This window comes from Hoplias malabaricus, chromosome 9 (genome assembly GCF_029633855.1).
Source record: "Hoplias malabaricus isolate fHopMal1 chromosome 9, fHopMal1.hap1, whole genome shotgun sequence".
In the NCBI taxonomy this organism is placed as follows: domain Eukaryota; kingdom Metazoa; phylum Chordata; class Actinopteri; order Characiformes; family Erythrinidae; genus Hoplias; species Hoplias malabaricus.
In genome coordinates this window covers 42,304,363-42,323,784 of record NC_089808.1, presented here as the reverse complement: position 1 = coordinate 42,323,784, position 19,422 = coordinate 42,304,363, and the positions used below count along the sequence as shown (strand labels likewise).

At 46.9% G+C, this 19,422-nt stretch overlaps 1 protein-coding gene and 1 long non-coding RNA gene across 7 annotated transcripts in view; one reads left to right on the top strand and one right to left on the bottom strand.

Annotated features, from left to right (window-relative positions):
- Positions 1-1,156: 1,156 nt before the first annotated feature.
- LOC136706844 (uncharacterized) lies at positions 1,157-18,993 on the top strand. The gene is made up of 6 exons (XR_010804158.1): positions 1,157-1,280; positions 2,266-2,357; positions 4,124-4,229; positions 5,311-5,385; positions 17,598-17,620; positions 18,094-18,993. It is a non-coding gene; the product is annotated as an uncharacterized lncRNA (long non-coding RNA).
- Positions 4,392-19,422, bottom strand: part of rasal2 (RAS protein activator like 2) — a 97,762-nt gene continuing 82,731 nt past the window's right edge. For 4 of the 6 annotated variants that reach the window (XM_066680503.1, XM_066680500.1, XM_066680504.1 and 1 more), the window contains 7 exons: positions 18,448-18,649; positions 16,279-16,478; positions 14,862-15,885; positions 13,368-13,505; positions 12,488-12,690; positions 11,928-12,015; positions 4,392-7,182 (listed from right to left, as the gene is read on the bottom strand). In XM_066680503.1, coding sequence (XP_066536600.1) covers positions 7,015-7,182; positions 11,928-12,015; positions 12,488-12,690; positions 13,368-13,505; positions 14,862-15,885; positions 16,279-16,478; positions 18,448-18,649 — 2,023 coding nt within the window. In that variant the 3' untranslated portion in view covers positions 4,392-7,014. The remainder of the gene's footprint in view (positions 7,183-11,927; positions 12,016-12,487; positions 12,691-13,367; positions 13,506-14,861; positions 15,886-16,278; positions 16,479-18,447; positions 18,650-19,422) is intronic. The other 2 variants (XM_066680501.1, XM_066680502.1) reach the window with 2 other exon arrangements.

Sequence of the window (19,422 nt, the reverse complement as noted above, 5' to 3'; positions counted from 1 at the left end):
GGAGGAAACCCACGCAGACACAGAAAGAACACACCACACTCCTCACAGACAGTCACCCGGAGCGGGACTCGAACCCACAACCTCCAGGACCCTGGAGCTGTGTGACTGCGACACTACCTGCTTCACCACCGTGCCGCCCATAGTTAAAACATCCCTAACATAAAACATTACATCAACAAATTAAATTAAGTATCTCTAGTAGCTCTAATAAAAATAAACACTTTAATTCCCTTTTTGAAACTGTCGCTCGTCTGAGGTGCCATGAGAGGGTCAGGAAGGGCCTTCCATAAGCGAGGAGCAACAGAACAGAAAGCACAAGGGCTCAGGTTTGTTCGGGGATGGGAGGCGAGTTGAGTTCCCAGGACAAAGGGATCGTAATGATGCTCGTGGGATGATGAGGTCTTTCAGGCAGAGAGAGGTATTTCCATAAATGCACTGATAGGTTCAGAGAGAAATTTTATATTCAGTCCTAGCAGAGACAGGGAGCCAGTGATACTTTAACTGGAGTCCACAGTAAATCCACGTTTACAGTCCACATAAACAGGCAGACTGGGTTACAGTCCTCCAGCGATAACGACAAAGGGGTTTTTACAGTAAAAAAAAGAATATAATAAAAATGTGTGTCATTAATTGGAACCTCACTTCTTGAATTTCCCTCTGGGATCAATACAATATCTATCTATCTATCTATCTATCTATCTATCTACTTCATACTACCGACATATCCTGTACACGAAGGGGCAGAGAAACCAAGATTTCACACAATTTGTGCCAATGTTTTGACTAATATTTTAAACCCGTTTGTGTGCTTCACATCATACATTTTAAACAGGAAGAGAAACTAGAGGTATATCAAGACCTCAGACCTTTCAAGACACATCATTGGTACATAGTGCAGTGTGATGTAACTAAAGGCTGACACTGGTCTGACCGACTTCTCAAAGTACATCTTACAAAAGTAAATGTAAAATGGAACACACTACAACATCTTTAGAAGGAGTTTTACTCGAGTGCATTTAAAGAAGACACTGGGTTTAAAGCTGTCAGACAGGGTACAGTCCAATAACCCAAACCAGGAAAACCAGCGAGACACTACACCACTCCGAATCACCGCACAGGAAAAAGCAGCTGAAACCTACCTGACAAACCGGAAGCCGTCAGCTGGAGAGAGGAGGAGGCTCGAGCAGGTGAAGCACGGGAACACCAGGTAGAGAGCGGGGGCTCGTGTTAAACCGGTAAAATTCGAGTCGAGCTGCTGAAGTCAAATCCAGGAGCTGCAGGTATTTTAGAATCTAGTTGTGTGCATCCACACAATGCAGAGAGCGTCAGACAGACGGTAACCGACAATAAAATAATAACAAGTTACAAACAAACGCCGGAGAGCAGCGGCAGCTCAACGCGCCTGTGTTCACTCTCCTCCAGGGTTGCCAGATCCCGCATCACTCTCAACCCTTCTTGTTTATACCTGGAAATCATACAAAGAACCTTTTGTTTTATGAGAGTTAGAGCTTGTCCAGTCGTTTATTAATATATATTTCCCATTTCAGCTCAATCGTTCATTCATTGTCTCTTATCCAGTTCAAGGCGGCAGTGGGTCTGGAGACACAGGGAGAACACACCACACTCCTCACAGACAGTCACCCGGAGGAAACCCACGCAGACACAGAGAGAACACACCACACTCCTCACAGACAGTCACCCGGAGGAAACCCATGCAGACACAGAGAGAACACACCACACTCCTCACAGACAGTCACCCGGAGGAAACCCACGCAGACACAGAGAGAACACACCACACTCCTCACAGACAGTCACCCGGAGGAAACCCATGCAGACACAGAGAGAACACTCCACACTCCTCACAGACAGTCACCCGGAGGAAACCCACGCAGACACAGGGAGAACACACCACACTCCTCACAGACAGTCACCCGGAGGAAACCCATGCAGACACAGAGAGAACACACCACACTCCTCACAGACAGTCACCCCGAGCAGGACTCGAACCCTGGAGCTGTGACAGAGACACTACCTGCTGCTCCACTGTGACGCCCCTCAGTTCAATCACTGGAACTTAAATATGTTAAAAAAATGTTTTTTTTAAAAAAGCAGAAAAGCTCTGAATTTATTTGAATGTTTTTATTGTTATTGTATTACTACAGCGAAAGTGCAACTCTTTCTTTAAAGCGTGAAAAATGATCAGCAGTGGTGCATTGTTAAGTGAAACAGCGGCTCTGGTATAAAAACTGGTTTAATTTGTTTAAGGCCCTCATCGAAGATCTACCAGAAGATAGCAGCTCAAACAGTGAGTGTCCAGGATGGGACAGGTCCCTGAGAATATTCTATGCCTTCATGAGGTAAGAAGAACTATACAAGTCCTCCAGGGAAGGGAGAGGGCTATGGAGGTGTATCTGGTACAAAAGCCCTGAGCACCTGTGACAGTGAAATGTGAAGCTATAGAAAGTAGTCACATGTGTTCAGTACATTTGAAGTCACAGAGAATATCTCTTCAGGAATTACAAACCTGTAGCTTATTTTCCTTTCCCACTAACACAACTTCACACCTACAGGTGCTCAAACCCAGTTCTACAGACACAAGTACAAATATATTATACGCTCACTGTTTTGCAGTGGGAAATATGATGCAAAACTCATTCACACACTTGTCTGTGCAGTCTGAGTTTTGTTAAACAATTCAGTGACTACACCTGCTGGAACCTGCAGGAGCTCTGCTGTTGTGCAGGTGGACCCCCCCCCCAAAACTTAAAAGACTGGTTGGAAAAAAAAAACCCAGCCAGCTGAAAAGCACAGTCTTGAAACCCTGTCTGGTTCCACCACTTTCCTCGGGTACACCGGCCTTAGTGTGCTCCTCCATTGTAAGGGTGTGACTGCCAAGAGTGTGTTCTTTTCTGGTGACTGCACCTCCAAGCAAGCAAAGAAGTAGTTCAGCTGGACTGAGAGTAGTCCTCCGACCAAAAACATCCAGCCGACAGCATCCTGTGTCACTGATGAAGGACTAGAGGACGACCGACACACACTGTGCAGCGACAGATGAGCTACTGTCTGACTTTACATCTACAAGGTGGACCAACGAGGGAGCAGTGTCTCAGAGAGTGGACACTGCTGTGTCTCATACTGCATTGTTCTGTTGTAGATAGAGGTGCCTTTTCCTCTGACTCTTCTTCTTCATGTGCCCTCATCTCCTCCTCCTCTGACTCTCTCTCCCAGTTGCTGATGTAAATAACACCCTCCTAATAATAGTGACGAACTGGTAACCAAAGCCCATGTGTTTCATGTGAAGAAATACAAATCTGAACATCCAGTCAGGGCCAGGTAAACGATGGAAAAATTTAGTGGGTCCATGTCACCAGAGAGAAGGTGAATGGTCACTAGGGTTATTCAAGAGCAGGCAGAGGACACGCTGTGTACAACAGCTGCCCCACAAGGAAAACTGGGACAATGGCTCAGATGGGAGAGCGTAAAAAAGTGGAGAATATCCTGATGAGAGTTATGGGTGATGGAATTTTTTGGGAGCTATTTCTGATGTTCATCCAACTCCACACACCTTTGGCGTTGTGTAGGTGAAGAATCTCTAAGTGCTTCCATTGAACTGCAGACTGACTGGCAGACTTTAAGACTTGTGACTGAATGGTTTAGTAGAGCAAATTACTTGATTCCATAATTATTTACTCAATATAATCTGGAAAAAACACACCACTAATTACAATCATTATAGTTATTTTATTTTTTGTGCTTTTCAGTAAAGCTACCTGGACATCCGGGTGAGCTGACTCCATGATTTGTTTGTGCACTAAATTCTTTAAATTCTTGTATTTTTAATTCACAAATTTACACTGCGCTTTGTTACAGTCACTTTATTATTATCATTGTAAATTTACTAGATACGTCATTGTCTTATTGTGTTAGTGACTGGAGTGTTAGTCTTCCCTGCAGGGTCCTGTTAACTGGGTGGTGTCCTGGTGTGCTTTGTGCAACAAAATGTCCATCTTGGAAAAAAAAAAAGTAATAAAAATAAATCTATCTGATGTATGACACACTATCAAGTATTTCAACCAGAAATAACCTGCTCCACTGAGCCACTATCCATCTTTATTCCTCGCAGATCTCAACTTTCCAGTTCACCAACATCGGAAATTAACCAAACAGGAGAGAAACAACAGTGAAAACCTGACATTCAAACAGTTTCTGCTACAACAAAGAGCTGAGAGGTGATTACAGTGTAAAAAACATTAATCTTGGCAAGTGAAATCAAGTCTTGTCATTGTATCTAATATTGCTCTTATTACTGTAATGAAAATATACAATTAACAATTACATTGTTTTATTGTTTTAAATGAATTAATTGGGTCCAATGACCCGAGGGCAGCGCTCTTGGGAGGTAATCGGGCTCATTTTAAGACACATGGTCTATTTGTCTAAAGAGAGCGCTTCACCGGGTTCTGGAGAGTTTCACTGGTTTTAAGTGATTTTATCTTGAGAAAGTGTCTTATTCCATCTTCAGATCATGTGATCAATTTTTTAAAAAATGCTAAATATTCAGCTTTATTTCTTTATGTAAAATGATCTTTCAGTAGAATAAAACACTGACTGGAATAATCACTTTCGAAAAGTAATATATATATATTCAAAACAATCATACGATGAGAAATATTAGATAAACCCTTTAGATATGACCTCATTTGCCAAGACAAAAGTGTGGTTTAACAGCAGTCAGTAAAGGGTTAACTCTGAAGTTCAACATTGATAAATTAAATGGTGCAACAGTTTCAAAATTTTAAATTCATGTTTCAAAACACTGGATTTGATTTGCATAAAGTGTCTAATTTTAAAGAAGCAGTCAGTCGTTTCCTCCAGTGAATCTCCTCCATTTTAGGAAGCAGTTGTTATCCTGACACCTAGTGGTCTGAATGTGTCAGAAATGCTATACTAACCCTAAATTAAACATAGGTGCCCCCTGGTGGAGGACCAAATCTGTGGAGCGTCAGGTGTTTTATTCAGGGATGACAGTGAGCTGCACTTTATACAAATATTAAACAATAATAAATAATCACGTGAAGAAATATCTGCTATGTTTTGGTGGAAAACAACTGATTGCTCCTTTGAAGGTGCTGATGATCAGATAAAGGCAGTCTTTCTTCTGGAGGGAGAGGTACATTTCTGACAAAGCTCTAAATGCAAATCAATGCAAAACAAAAACCAACAACAGAGAACTCTTAATTTGACAAAAAACAAACCAAAAAAAAAAAACACAGTTAATCAGTTTTTATTTTCTCTTTTTTTTTTTTTTAGGACTGGGACTGGGCACTGAATTCAGAACAACTCCAGACCACGGAGCACTGACACACACTCAACACCTGTCCAAAGGTTAGTAGACACTCCTTTTAATAAGTGAATTGTGGAGCAGCTGCACATGAGCCTAATGTCACCAAGCCCAGTGCCAAGCGCTGGATAGAGGAGTATAAAGCTTCCCAGGACTGAGCTGGGATCTCTGTCCTGTTCCTCTGGGATGGGCTGAAGTGTGTGTGGCTGCCATGCAATCCTCACAGCAATGTTCCACAGCCTTCACAGACGAATCGAGACAGTCTCCACAGTGCAGACCGGATCAATGCCCTTCCCTTAAAGGAACACTAAGTAACATTTTTTTTTGCCCCTGGACCTTTCCCTAGTGTACTGTACTGGAATCAGTGGAGAGGGAGGTTCCCTACCCATCTCTAAAATGTACACAGTATAGTTTCTGCAGTGCTGAGCCCAGAGTGGCAAGGAGAGAGGCTCTACTCTCCCAGTTACAGCTCAGTGGAGCATCATAATGAGTTTGAAGCTGCAATTTTAAGATTAAAATATTACGTAGCGTTCCTTTAAGAAGAAATGCTGGACACGTACATTCCGTAAGCATGTTGTTAAAGAATCAAACTGGTCTGTGATTTCAGCCACAGATGCTTTATTTTGGTGAATTTAAAGGGATGTGTTAAAGTGTCAGCAGTCAGCCTCAGGGTCAGACGCTCTGCCGGAGCCGGTGATGGAGGACGCCCAGCCCTGGGCTGATCATTTAGACTTGTGGTTTATCTCAGAGCCAAAAAAAACCAAAACAATGTAAAAACTATAGAAAAGTTGAGTTAGAAAATGGAGTGCATGAAACTTCCATCTCACTCTCTCTCTCTCTCTTTGCCCAGCCCTTTCTCTCTCTGCTTTAATACCCGTTCCTTTCTGAGAAATGTACATCTACTGTATAGATCATCTCTTCATTAAACAATACTCAAACATCTGTAATCCTCACACGCAGGAGTTTCAGTATTTATATAAAACCACAGCGTTCCCCTTTAAACCTCCTCCTTTATCATCTCTGTACAAGAGCAATACAAGATACAACCTATATACATCACTCTCACTCACACACACACACGCGTCCATGTCTTAGTAATGTAGTAGTCAGAACACATTCGCCCACTGTCCGCCGTGAGGAGGAGTCTCTCAGCGATGTGAAATCCTCTGAACTCGAGTCCGTACGTCTGAGATCAGCCGAGGAACGGAGGAAGAGTCTTCAACCCGTTTCCACACACTTTCATGTGTTTTAAAGGAGCAGTCAGTCGTTTCCTGCCACGGAATCTTCACCTTACACTGACACCTAATGCGCTGGAAGGGTAGGCCACGGGGGGGACCCACTCTATAGAGCATTAACCTGTTCATTTAGGGACAACGGCGTGGCACTTTGGAGAACTGATGTAAATATAACGCATTCACATTTTCAGATAAAAAAATGTGTTAATTTTTGACACTGAAAACCACTGACTGCACCTTTAAGTCACTGCCTCATTGTGTTGGCAAGAAACCTGACTCATTTAAAGTCAATGAAAGGACAGTCTGAGCGGATAAAGGTGTAGAAGCAGGTTGAATAATCTCCTAACCCTCGTACTCCGCTCTGAGAGAGAAGTATGAGCTCCTCGGGGGAGACCTGAGAGGGTCAGTTCTGCCGAGAGTTGGTGTTTTCGCCGAGTGTCAGCAGCTGCTGTTCTTGAACTCTCCGTTCTCGGTGATGGACAGCTTGGTGGGGTTGGTGGGCGAGAGGCCGTTGCGGAGGTTCTGCATGCTGTAGCGCTCTTTGACCTGAGTGAGGGCGCTCATGAGCCGGGCGTTAGCTGCGTCCAGGGAGCTGATCCTCTTCTCCTAAAACAAACACCAACAGAATCGTCAGGGCACTGAGATACACGCGGGACTCGACATACATTCAGAGGCGTGACTGAGGACCACTAACATCGAGGATCAAGTTCTTACACACTCCACGTGGACTGGAATAATACAGCACTGAAGCTGTGTATCAACCTGTAATGGTTGTTACGCCCATAAAAGGAGTTCAGTGTCTGAGCAGCATTTCTCTATTAAATACCAGTATCAATAATGCTACATGCTAAAAGCTAACACTTCTTTGTATCATAAGGTTATAAAGGAGTTAACTATTAGTTATGCTACATTATGCTAATTATGCTACATGCTACAACTAAGAATGGTGTAAAGACTCAGTTCACTGTTGACCTCTCAACTCCACACTGACTCAACACAACTACATCAGGCCAGATTAATCATCTCAGAACAGATTCAGAGCCACAGCCCAGACGCCTGGCCCTCGTCACGCCTCTGATCATCTCAGCTCTTTCTCAGAAGAACTGTGTACAATGACCCATTCCTGCCCTGGTCCTGGACGTCTGCTCCGACACCAGCTGATCACACCGATCGATCAGGCTCCGCCCACAGGAGAGAGATTAAAGAACATCAGCTGAAATCCCACTCCACTTAATGAGTTCATACGTTTCCAGATCAAAACTCCACTTAGAACTAGATTTAGGGTTTTTTTAGTTCAATAAAGTCTTCTCTGTTCTTAACTTTTCTGACTTAAAAATTCACAACTGCTCTTTCTTTATAACCCCCTTAAAATATTCAGATGTTCACACAACGCATCTCTGACTCTGGCTCTGAACGTAACAGAGCACTAAAGAGAAGACAGACCTCTGTGGGTTGGATGGAGTCTCAGAGTCTGATATAACAATTAATAACAAGTAACAGTTAGTAACACACTGACTTCACTGTGTTGTTTGTGTGCTTTGCCACAGAATCTGAATTGTATCAGTTCATTTCTCACTGGAGATGGGAGAGAACTCTGGGGAATTTTCCAGAAATCCCATCCATCCCCAGAGAGAAATAAACAGACTAACGTCCTCAGACTCAGAACTGTCTCACTGATGGGTATCTGAGACAAACTCATCATTAAACTTACATTAATATGATGTTTTAGATATAAATATAAATCAATGTAAAATTCTGACTTTTCTCGCAGTAAACACTACACTTTTGAAAATAAGAGCACGCTAGTTGTATTTTGTTTGTGTTATTAATGTGTTTTGAGTTGAACCTGAGTTGTATCAGTTGTTCATCATTAGATCGAATGGGATTTTCAGTTTCCTTCAGCGGCAGTAGTTTAAAACGTTGTACAGAGACACTGCATTTGTGGACGGAGTCTGGATCTGTGCGATGATGAGAGGTGGGTTTATCAGAATAATAAACTGAGCTAAGGCTCCTCCAGGACCAGGATTCAGAACCACAGAGCTGACGTAATGAAACAATCCCAGAATAAAGAAACCAGTCAAATGTCGGTCTGTGCGGGTGGGGAGGCAGTGAGCAGCAGCAGGTGTGTGTCCATGCGCTCTGCAGGAAAAACTGCCCTAAACAAAACAACAGTGTGAAGACAGCGCTGTCTCAGCCCAAATAAACTCGTACGGGTTTGTGCAGTAACTGAAAGAGGAAGAGCACGGGTTCACTGCAGTGCAGAAAAACAACAACAGCAATAAATATAGTTTGTGAAACCAGTGACTAGATGCAGCTTTAGGGCTGTGGGAGGGTGTGGGGAGTGGGAAAAACGAGAAGTAACTTGTTCAGTGGAATCACAGCCAAAGCTCCAGATTCAAATCGGCTCGTCCCACGGAACTGGACAAACAGGTGTTTATGAACGTGTAGCATCACAAATAAAACATCTGCAGACACAGCAGACTGGGGTTCAATGCCCGGCTCAGGCAGGAACACTACAGGGTACCAGTTAGAGTCCTTGGGCAAGACTCCTAATGCTGCCTCTGGTTCAGAGAATTCAAAGTCATTTCCTGTCTGATTCAAAGTCTGATCTGAAGGCATTTCTCTTCACGGTGGAGTCATCTGGTCAGTTCCAAAACATCATTTCACACAGCATCATTAGAGCTCAACACGCTTAGAGGAGAACACTAGCGGCTAATGCTATTAAATCAGCTCAACACGCTTAGAGGAGAACACTAGCGGCTAATGCTATTAAATCAGCTCAACACGCTTAGAGGAGAACACTAGCTGCTTATGCTATTAAATCAGCTCAACACGCTGAGAGGAGAACACTAGCGGCTAATGCTATTAAATCAGCGCAACACGCTTAGAGGAGAACACTAGCGCCTAATGCTATTAAATCAGCTCAACACGCTTAGAGGAGAACACTAGCGGCTAATGCTATTAAATCAGCTCAACACGCTTAGAGGAGAACACTAGCGGCTAATGCTATTAAATCAGCTCAACACGCTGAGAGGAGAACACTAGCGGCTAATGCTATTAAATCAGCTCAACACGCTTAGAGGAGAACACTAGCGGCTAATGCTATTAAATCAGCTCAACACGCTTAGAGGAGAACACTAGCGGCTAATGCTATTAAATCAGCTCAACACGCTTAGAGGAGAACACTAGCGGCTAATGCTATTAAATCAGCTCAACACGCTTAGAGGAGAACACTAGCGGCTAATGCTATTAAATCAGCTCAACACGCTTAGAGGAGAACACTAGCTGCTAATGCTATTAAATCAGCTCAACACGCTGAGAGGAGAACACTAGCGGCTAATGCTATTACATCAGCTCAACACGCTTAGAGGAGAACACTAGCGGCTAATGCTATTAAATCAGCTCAACACGCTTAGAGGAGAACACTAGCGGCTAATGCTATTACATCAGCTCAACACGCTTAGAGGAGAACACAATATGCGCTGTAATTGGACAGATTCAGACAAGAGGGCGGGGCGATTCTAAAGTCTCTGCACTTGACGTCAGTAGCGTAGTAGGATCAGCGCTGCTCGTTTTATCCCGTGTTTTCAGTCGTAGGCAGCGCACACTTGTTTCACAGTGTGTGGGGTGGTGGACTCCCCATATTAATGTCTATATACATTCCTAATAGACCATTTTTTTGTTTGAAACCAGAAATGATGTGGTTTGTGGGCGGAGCTAAATTAGTGGCATAAAGTCACAGTGAGCTTAGCATAGGAAATAGCAAATGGGACTATGGCTAATCCGGGTGCTTTCTCCAGAGATGTTACCTTCTTACGAGTAAAAGAGAGGTTGTCTTACACTAATAAGCAACGGGGTGATGTTTCCGGACCCGTTCTCACTGTCGGGTGACTGGGTCAGAACCAACTTCATATCGTTCATGTAAAACCCCAGCGTGGACACAAAAACACTCAAAAAGCACTCGATGTGCTCTTCCAAAAAGCAGGAGTTAAAAGAAGACCGTGAACATACACAGCACAAGGGAATTTTTCATCACGCCCCCTTTAGGAAACAGCCCCTGACCAGACGACGGTTCAGAAGATATTCCACCGGCTAAACTGAGAAAGCACCGCTAACACCATCGACACCAACAGCAGTCCCCTGTATCCAACCACGAGCCGAACAAGCCGGAGTAACCAGTTATAAACAACGTTTGTGAGGGCAGGGGTCAAACAGAGGAGTGAAAGCGGGAGGCAGCATGGGTGCTGGGTGCTGGGTGTCGGGTGGTGGGTTGAGTTTGGTGGCAATAACAAGCCCAGCGTAGCCATCCCACATGGCACTGAGTGCTGGTACTTGCCTGATCGTATTACAGCTCCTTTAGACACCTGCAGTTCAATGGGACACAGTGACAACAGAGTGGGCTTCAGAGACACGCCATATGCCCCCCTCCCCTCAATCACAATAATCCATGGTAGGGATGTGCACTACGATGGTGTGTGTGTGTGTATATATTATAACAATGTATTGTAACATTTCCAATGACTGAACCAACAGGTAGAAGCTTCCAAAAAGGAGTCGTTTATAAATGAATCATTCACTCATGAATCATGCATGAATTATTTGCCTCTGGAAGGAAGCGTGTCCGGTTTGGTTTTGGGTGAATACTGGGGACGGCCTGAGACAGAGTCAGGGACCCTACGTCAAAGCTGCGTCTTAAATTACATTCTGTTTATTTCTAATTTTATTTGTCACACACTTTAAATCGACACAGTTCGGTCAGTAGGGGGAGCAGTGCACTCACTTCTTGACCTCAAACTCCGCCCACAAGTGCAGCCATTTTCTCAGGAGCCTCTGAAAATGTGAATACAATTATGTTGTATATTATATGTAAATGATGTGCTGGTAGGCGGAGCTCAGGTTAACGCACTGAAGCTGATTTATCAACTGCGCTCAAGTCTCAGACTGTTTCCATGCTGCTGAAATCGCTCAGTGCGGTCAGGTCTGTGCAGCTTTGACCAGTAAGGGTTTTCCTGATTGGCATTGCTCTGATTAAAGAAAGAGTTGGACACTGAGATCTAAGAAGTACTCGGCAGACGCTGCACTGACCGACAGAGGCTTGAGTGGCCAAAGAAGACGCGTGAGACACTTATTCACTGTGAGACTGCACTTAAATCACTACAATTCCCACAGTGCACTGCACAGACATGAACCCATCCCATTCCCCACATGTATTACACTGCAATATCATACGCTAGAAGAGTAATAGAGGACTGTCTCCCTGAGCACATCCCTAACCCATGGATCACTTCGCTCTGATTAGATGTGAACTGTTGTGGAATAAACTAGAGATTATCGCTGAAACCTCCTCGTACCTGAGCATCAATGATCTTCTGCTTCGCATCAATGACCGCCTGCATCTCAGCGTGGTCTCGCTTCAGCTCCTCCTCCACCGCCATCAACCTGACCAGCAGAGAGAGAGAGAGAGACAGAGAGGGGGGGGGGGGGGGGGGGAGACAAAGACAGAGATGGAGAAAGAGAGGGAAAGGGAGAGAGACAGAGAGAGGGGAGAGAGAGAGAGAGAGGGGGGGGGGGCAGAGAGAGAGAGAGAGGGGGGGGGGGGGCAGAGAGAGAGGTGTTATATAAACTGAAGAGTTCCAGGCAGTTGAAGCAGAAACTAAACATTATTTGCATTCTTTCTGGAACTTAATAAAAAACACAGAGGTGGATATTTTGGCACAGCCCTCGTACAAGGTTTATCTGATTTCTCTAAAGAACCGACTCCCTGCAGATCTCTGAAGCTGTGAACTATGGATCTGAGCAGATCTGAGCGTGGGCCCACAAAATTACACAGTTAATGTCTCTAAAGGGTTAAGTTCCTGGAGAAATCTCTCCAACTCTCTCTGTGCTTCTGTAAGTACACAGATATACACACCTGCAGATGATGCTCTTCATCTGCGCGTCCTTCTCGTCCTGCTGTCTGCGCAGACGCTCCTCACTGTCCTGCAGCCGAGTCCTGTACTCCAGCAGCAGCCTCTGCATCTGCAGCTCCTGAGCAGCCAGCCGCCGCTCGTACTCCTCCAACCTCCGACCGGACACTCGCAGTCGCTCCTTCAGCTTCCAGATCTCCTGCTCGTACTGAGAGAGAGGGAGAGGGAGAGTGAGAGTGAGAGAAAGAGAGAGGGAGGAGAGTGAGAGAGAGAGAGGGAGAGTGAGAGAGAGAGAGGGAGAGAGAGAGAGAGAGAGAGAGAGGGAGAGAGTGAGAGAGAGAGAGGGAGAGTGAGAGAAAGAGAGGGAGAGTGAGAGAAAGAGAGAGAGAGAGGGAGGAGAGAGACAGAGAGGGAGAGTGAGAGAGAGAGGGAGGAGAGAGAGAGAAAGAGAGAACACAACAGAGAGAAAGGTGACTAAGGTGTGGCCAGGTGGTTGCTATGGCACTGTGGTTGCTTGGGTGTTGCCATGTTGTTGCCGGTTGCCTGTTTTATCCCAGGTTGTTGTTTCTAGGTGGTTGCTAAGGTTTTTTTTTTTTTACACGGTTGCCATGATGATGATATGTGGTTGTTATGGTATCCCAGGTGGTTGCTAGGGTGTTGTTAGGTGGTTGTGAGTGTGTCCCAGTTAGCTGAACCAGGGTGGATTATTCTGTGTTCCAGGTGGTTGTTAGGTGTTGTTAGGGGGTAACTGTTTTCCCAGTTTGTGATTGGATGGTGTTTCTTTACCGAGTCCTAGCTTCATAAAACACAATGACCCTTTAACAATCAATACAGCAGCAAACATCTGACTGTTAGTTTAGGATCAAATCTCAAACAGGTCCTTACCTTCTCCACGTGTTTGCTGTCCTCTCTGTTCTGAGCGTCCTCGTCCCCGTCCTCCTCGTACTGACCGTTATTCAGCACCCACGCCGCTGTCCTCTCCACGGGGGACATGGTGACATTCTCCACAGGGGACTGCGTCTGCTTCAGGGACACAGATGTTGTTAGACTCCACTGCTGTCTGACTGAGCCCCTTCTGGGAGCGACACCTTGTCTCCAGAGGAGGAGCTGTGTCTGAGTTCGACCTCAGACTGACGACGATCAGAAACAGATCTCAGACCGAGCTCCTCACTGAGGGAGCGCCTAAAGAACCCAGAAAGACCTCTCACAAGAGAAGGAAGTTATGCCGGGATCAGACGACATGATATTATTGTCTTTCACGATGTACACCGTGTCAGAATAACGCTATAAACTCGTGCCGTGTCTCGGTCCGGACGCCACAGGTTTCACACGGAGCCGCCTTCTTTTACAACACGTCGAGAGGCAGGTCAGAAACTGACGATCGTGGCTCCAGAAGCACTGTGTGAGGTTCCGAGAAGAAGGAGGAGGAGGAGAAAAAGAGGAGGAGAAGGAGAAGAAGAAAAAAGAAGAGAAGGAGAAGAAGAAAAAAGAAGAGGAGAAGAAGAAAGAGGAGGAGGAGAAGAAAAGAAGAAAAACGAGGAGGAGGAGAAGGAGAAGAAGAGGAGGAGGAGGAGGAGAAGAAGAATAAGAAGACGGTTCCTGGGTGTTACGGAGAGGACGGTGTGGACCGTCTCCTACAAAGAGAACCTGAGGGAATGTGTTACACGTCCAGAGCGTCCTCAGTTCGGTTGTTCCACTGACAGCTGCAGCAGAGCCTCCCTCTCTCTCTCCTCCGTGTTTACAGATGTGCTCCGGACAGAGCTCTGCCTCCTATTGGTCATTGTCAGGAACATGGCGTAGGAAATGTCAGACCGGGCCCAAAGATCCAAACAACTCTCACACACTCCACTTGTCCACGCGGAGTCGTGGGGCGTCACACATCGCTGTTCTTTGATTCTGTCCCACGACCGCTCCTCGCCCCCGACGCTCAGGTTCGGTTCCGACGCTGGAAATGTATCGGACACGACCCAATCGGCTGAAGTCGTGTAGTCTGATCCCGGCACTGAAGCGCACTTACAGAAGGCATCGTCTCTCATTGGTGGGGAATGAATGTGTAATCCCTGATAAAATTAAATATTCGATACCTAACTCGTCTTCACTGAACTCACAGGAAATACCACAGAAACATTCAGCACACAGCCTCTGGAGAACGTCGCCCCCAAATTATACTTTTATAAACATCATAAATATTTTGTAATGCCTGTGATATTTCTGAACTCCACCAGAGGGCGTCAGGAGTGTAGTTTAGACCCAACACAGCGAATGGAAGTTTGTTTGAAACAGAGAAATATTTATAGAGAATATTTAGTGACAGAGCATCAAGAAAAGTTCACAGATTAAAAATCAACACCTGACTTACTGATGTGTGTGTGTGTGTACCTGTGTGTTTTCCCGAGCGCTGGGTGCGGGACTCTCCTGGGAGCAGTTGGACGGTTGTCTGGAGCCCGCGGTGCTTTGTTGGAGCTCCATGTTGATGCTGACGCTGCTGCTGCTGCGGAGGGAGGCACTGTGAGGGACGGATCTTCCCGTCGCTACCTGGGTCCGGCTCTGCTGCTCCACTTTTACGATGTGTGCTGTGCCTGCGCTCCGTTGCCTGGGCTCTGCCAGGACCTGGACCCCTGAAGGCCAGCGGTGGGGGCCATCGTCCTCAATCTGTGGACCCTTGCGGCTCGGTTCAACCTCATCCATGTTCCTGGGCGTGGCGCCAAGGCTCCCTGTGGTTCCAGTGGATCCTGGTGCTCCTGTTGCTATCGTGGCCCCTCTGTCTCCTGTGGATCCTGGTGCCGCCGAGGCCCGCATGGCTCCTGTGATCCCGGGACTGGCGCTCCGAGAGCTGCCGGTGGTGCTGAGGTTCTCCGAGCTGGAGTCTGGCTGCAGGGACCCGGCTGAGCGGGTCTGGACATTGTGCAGGTTGCTGAGGTGGTAGACTGGGTTCTGGAAGGAGAGCGGCAGGAGGCTCCTCTGCTGACTCAGGGACGGATGGAGGGGCCGGCGAACCTGGGGCGCACTCTGGGGCAGGTTGTCTCGGGGTGATACGGCAGGTTTGAGCTCCCGAGGAGGCTGCTGCGGTGGTTGGAGATGTTGTTGGTGTAGCTGTTGCTGCTGAGGATGAAGGAGATGTGGAGGTGGTGCCGGTAAAGGGCCGAGTGACGCCTGCGATCCCACCCGTCCCAGCTTCGGTGGGGCTTCATGTAAAGGAAGGTTCCCAGAGCTGTGGAGAAGGTGCGAGTCCTGGAGGTCCATGAGGGAGATGCTGCGGCCGTTAGGGAGGTGAGTCTCACGCTCCTCTTTGTCTGAAAAGCTGACGCTGTGCAGGGACGGCTGCTGACCCAGTAACGGAGGCTTCACCCTCCCCAAGGCCTCCATGTGCTCCTGCACCGGAGACTTGACGCTTCGGACTTCACTGCAGGAACAAAAGAGGGATTTAGACACTGGGCAGTGTTTGCACTGCTTTGGCTCTTTTCCACCGCAGAGGACCTACTCAACTCTGCACGACACGACTCTACATGCTTTTCAGCCCTGGTCCCTTGTCGGTTTAATCACTCCCACCCCCATTTGTCATGGCTCAGTCCCTACTCGGCTCACTCGGAACCACAAGAGAGCAGAGACTAAACAAGAACCCGGTTCCAGGGACTAGATTTACCTGGTGGAAAAGCAAAAAAAAGCAGAGGGGAGCAGGAACCATGAAGTGGAAAAGCACCGCTTGTCTTCTACCAAATAAAATGAATGAGATTCAGGTGAACGGAGGCAGAGGAGATGAACAAAAGCAAGACACGCGCTGGTTCTGAAGTGGTACCTGTCCATTGGGTCCTCGAATATCCTCTGCAGCCCCGAGGAGACGCTGCCGCTGATGTTGTGGGCGGAGCTGTGGTCCTGGAAGCGTCGGAGCTGCTGCTGGATGGGCGTGGGGCTGGACAGAGAGCGGGTGATGTCCCCGAGGATCCGAGGCAAAGGCCCCAGCTTTGCCACCGTCGCCTGCAGGAAGGAATTATCACCCTGGTGTTTGGCCGAGCGGTTTTGAGAGTGGGGTTTTTGGTTCAGTTTGGTGGGAGTTGGTGTAAAAAGGCACCATAATGCATTGGTGATGGGACAGCGTAACCGTGGAGATGGGCAGAAATATGAGAGGGTGGAGGAAAGAGAAAGAGGAGAGAAGGATGGAGGACAGAGGAGAAAACAAAAGGAAATTCAAAATTAGGAATAAATAGGAAGAAGATGATAAAACACATGCTTTTCAAACAAAAACGATGAGCCATTCCAAAAACAAATGAATTAATAAAAAGGGGGCAAACTCAGCGCATGCATCAAGACAAAACAAGAGGTTATGTCAGAGGGGGCTGTGTGGCGGGGGTGGGCTCGAACCAAGGCAAACATCGGGCAGGGGGGGTGTTAATGCAGTCGAGAACAGGACCAGGCTGTGGGTTAGAGGAGGTGCGACCAGGAGGAGTTTGTGCATCATGTGAATTGATCCGTTTACACCAGCTCAGCAATACACTGTGTCCAAAACATTAAAGCAACACTATGTAGAATTACTGTCTTAAAATTACAGCTTCAAAGTCACTGTGATGCTCCACTGAGCTGTAACAAGGAAAACAGAGCCTCTGCTGTTTCTACTCCAGGCTCAGCACTGCAGAAACTGCACTATGTAACTTTGCGAGGAGGGTAGGAAACCACACCACACCCCTCCCTCCTCCGTTCAAAACAGTGCTGTGACAGTGAATTACACTCTGCAACAGTAGGGGGAGCTCAGGAGCAAAAACACCAAATCTTACCTAGTGTTGCTTTAACAGAGAGAGTATAACACCACACACACACACACACTGCACAGCGGCAGCAGGCAGAATCAGTGTAAACAACATGTCTCAGACGTTAGCTCATTAGGGAGGAGACACAAAAAGCGTCAGTGCATTAGCCTTGAGCTCGGCTCCACTCTGACATTTACAGCAGGAACGTATCCCTTCATTCACCTAGAGCTACTGGAGTGAAGTGTTGCTCAGTGTTGAGTTCAGGGCTGGACAATATTTTAATATCAAAATATATCACGATATTAAAGGTCTCAATAACAATGATATGACTTTTAAAACACATTTTAAATATTTCTGTGCACATTATTTACAGCGGGCGGCACAGTGGAGCAGCAGGTAGTGTCTCTGTCACAGTCTGTGAGGAGTGTGGTGTGTTCTCCCTGTGTCTGCGTGGGTTTCCTCCGGGTGACTGTCTGTGAGGAGTGTGGTGTGTTCTCCCTGTGTCTGCGTGGGTTTCCTCTGGGTGACTGTCTGTGAGGAGTGTGGTGTGTTCTCCCTGTGTCTGCGTGGGTTTCCTCTGGGTGACTGTCTGTGAGGAGTGTGGTGTGTTCTCTCTGTGTCTGCGTGGGTTTCCTCCGGGTGACTGTCTGTGAGGAGTGTGGTGTGTTCTCTCTGTGTCTGCGTGGGTTTCCTCCGGGTGACTGTCTGTGAGGAGTGTGGTGTGTTCTCTCTGTGTTTACGTAGGTTTCCTGTTTGTTGTAGACCATTTTTCTGTGGCTTTTATGCTGATAATTTTGATATAAAAATCATATTGTATCGATAGAAATTTAGAAATACATTGTGATATAAATTTTGTCTGTATCGTCCAGCCCTAGTTGAGGTCAGATCCTGGTTGGTGGGATGCCTTTGGAACCAAACTTTTTATTACAGAAGAACAGGGAGAGAACCGTTTTTGGACTTTCCCCGGTCACTTTTATGTTTGAGAGAGCTGTCTCTCCCGGACCCTATGGGTGTTTCTACCCTTCTCATGTGGACAGTGTTGTTTATTACACAGCGCAGTGAGGACATCGTGTTTTTATGTAATGGAGTAATGGAGGCCCTTTCCCTGTGCTTGTGGGAACCAGTCCTGTAAGGAAACATTCTGCACATCCTTCCACACTCATCTAATTTCTCCTGAGGTTCTGCAGCTGTGCTTTCTCCCTGTCACACAGCGGGGGTCTTACCTTGTCCAGCTGAGAGACCACCTCCCACAGCAGTGCGTGGAGCAGGGCCAGTTCCCGGCCCAGGTCGATGTAGCCCTCAAACCCGGGTGTGTTTGAGAGGGTCTCTGGGTTGGAGATCTCCAGCAGGAAGCGGGTCATTCCGGCCCACTCGTGCTCCAGGAAGTCATTCATGAAAGCCATGTACTCCTCTTTGTTACCGAATCTGAGACAGAAAAACAGCACGGAATTATTTATGGCACTTTTCCACTGCATGGTCCCAACTCTATTCTCTGATTGGTCCCTGCTGGTTTCCCACAGCTCCCCCCTGAAATGTATCTGGTGTCGTCTCTAACCCCGTCTCTAAGGGGAACAGTGGGCTTTGGAAACCACAACAACGGCGGTGGTAACGTTGAGCGGTGTTTACTCATGGTGTATCGGCGTGTTGTTGTTGTTTGGGACTGAACACAGCTCCGTCATCAGTTCAGACAGATCAGTAGAGTTTGTTCCTTCCTTGTTGCAGCGTCCAGCTCTCGCTGGATTCTTTCGTCGGCCACCGATCCAAGGAGCGTTTGAACCTCTTCAAAAGACCACGGCGTCATTTTACGAGCTGCCGTCGTGAGTCGGATAAAAACAAACGTGATCTCTGCTGCAGCTGGAGATTTTACAGATGGAGAGTTGGTGCTGGTCGTCTGCGTCGCGTGGCGTAGAGTGACGACTCTCTCTGGACGATCAGCGCTCTGCAAGGTTTACACGCCATGGTTTAGTCCCTACTCGACTCGCTCTGAACCACGAGAGAACAGCCACTAAACAAGAACCCGCTTCCAGAACCAGGACCTGATTCACCTGGTGGAGGAGTGGAAGAGTCTAGTAGAGCACCCTGCAGTGCTAAAGCATCATTAGACCCACTCCCTGTGTGTGGGAGACCCTCCCTCTCCCAGTCATTCAGGACAATGCTGATCATCAGAGGTGTGTGTTGTCTAATGTATAGGAGCTGGA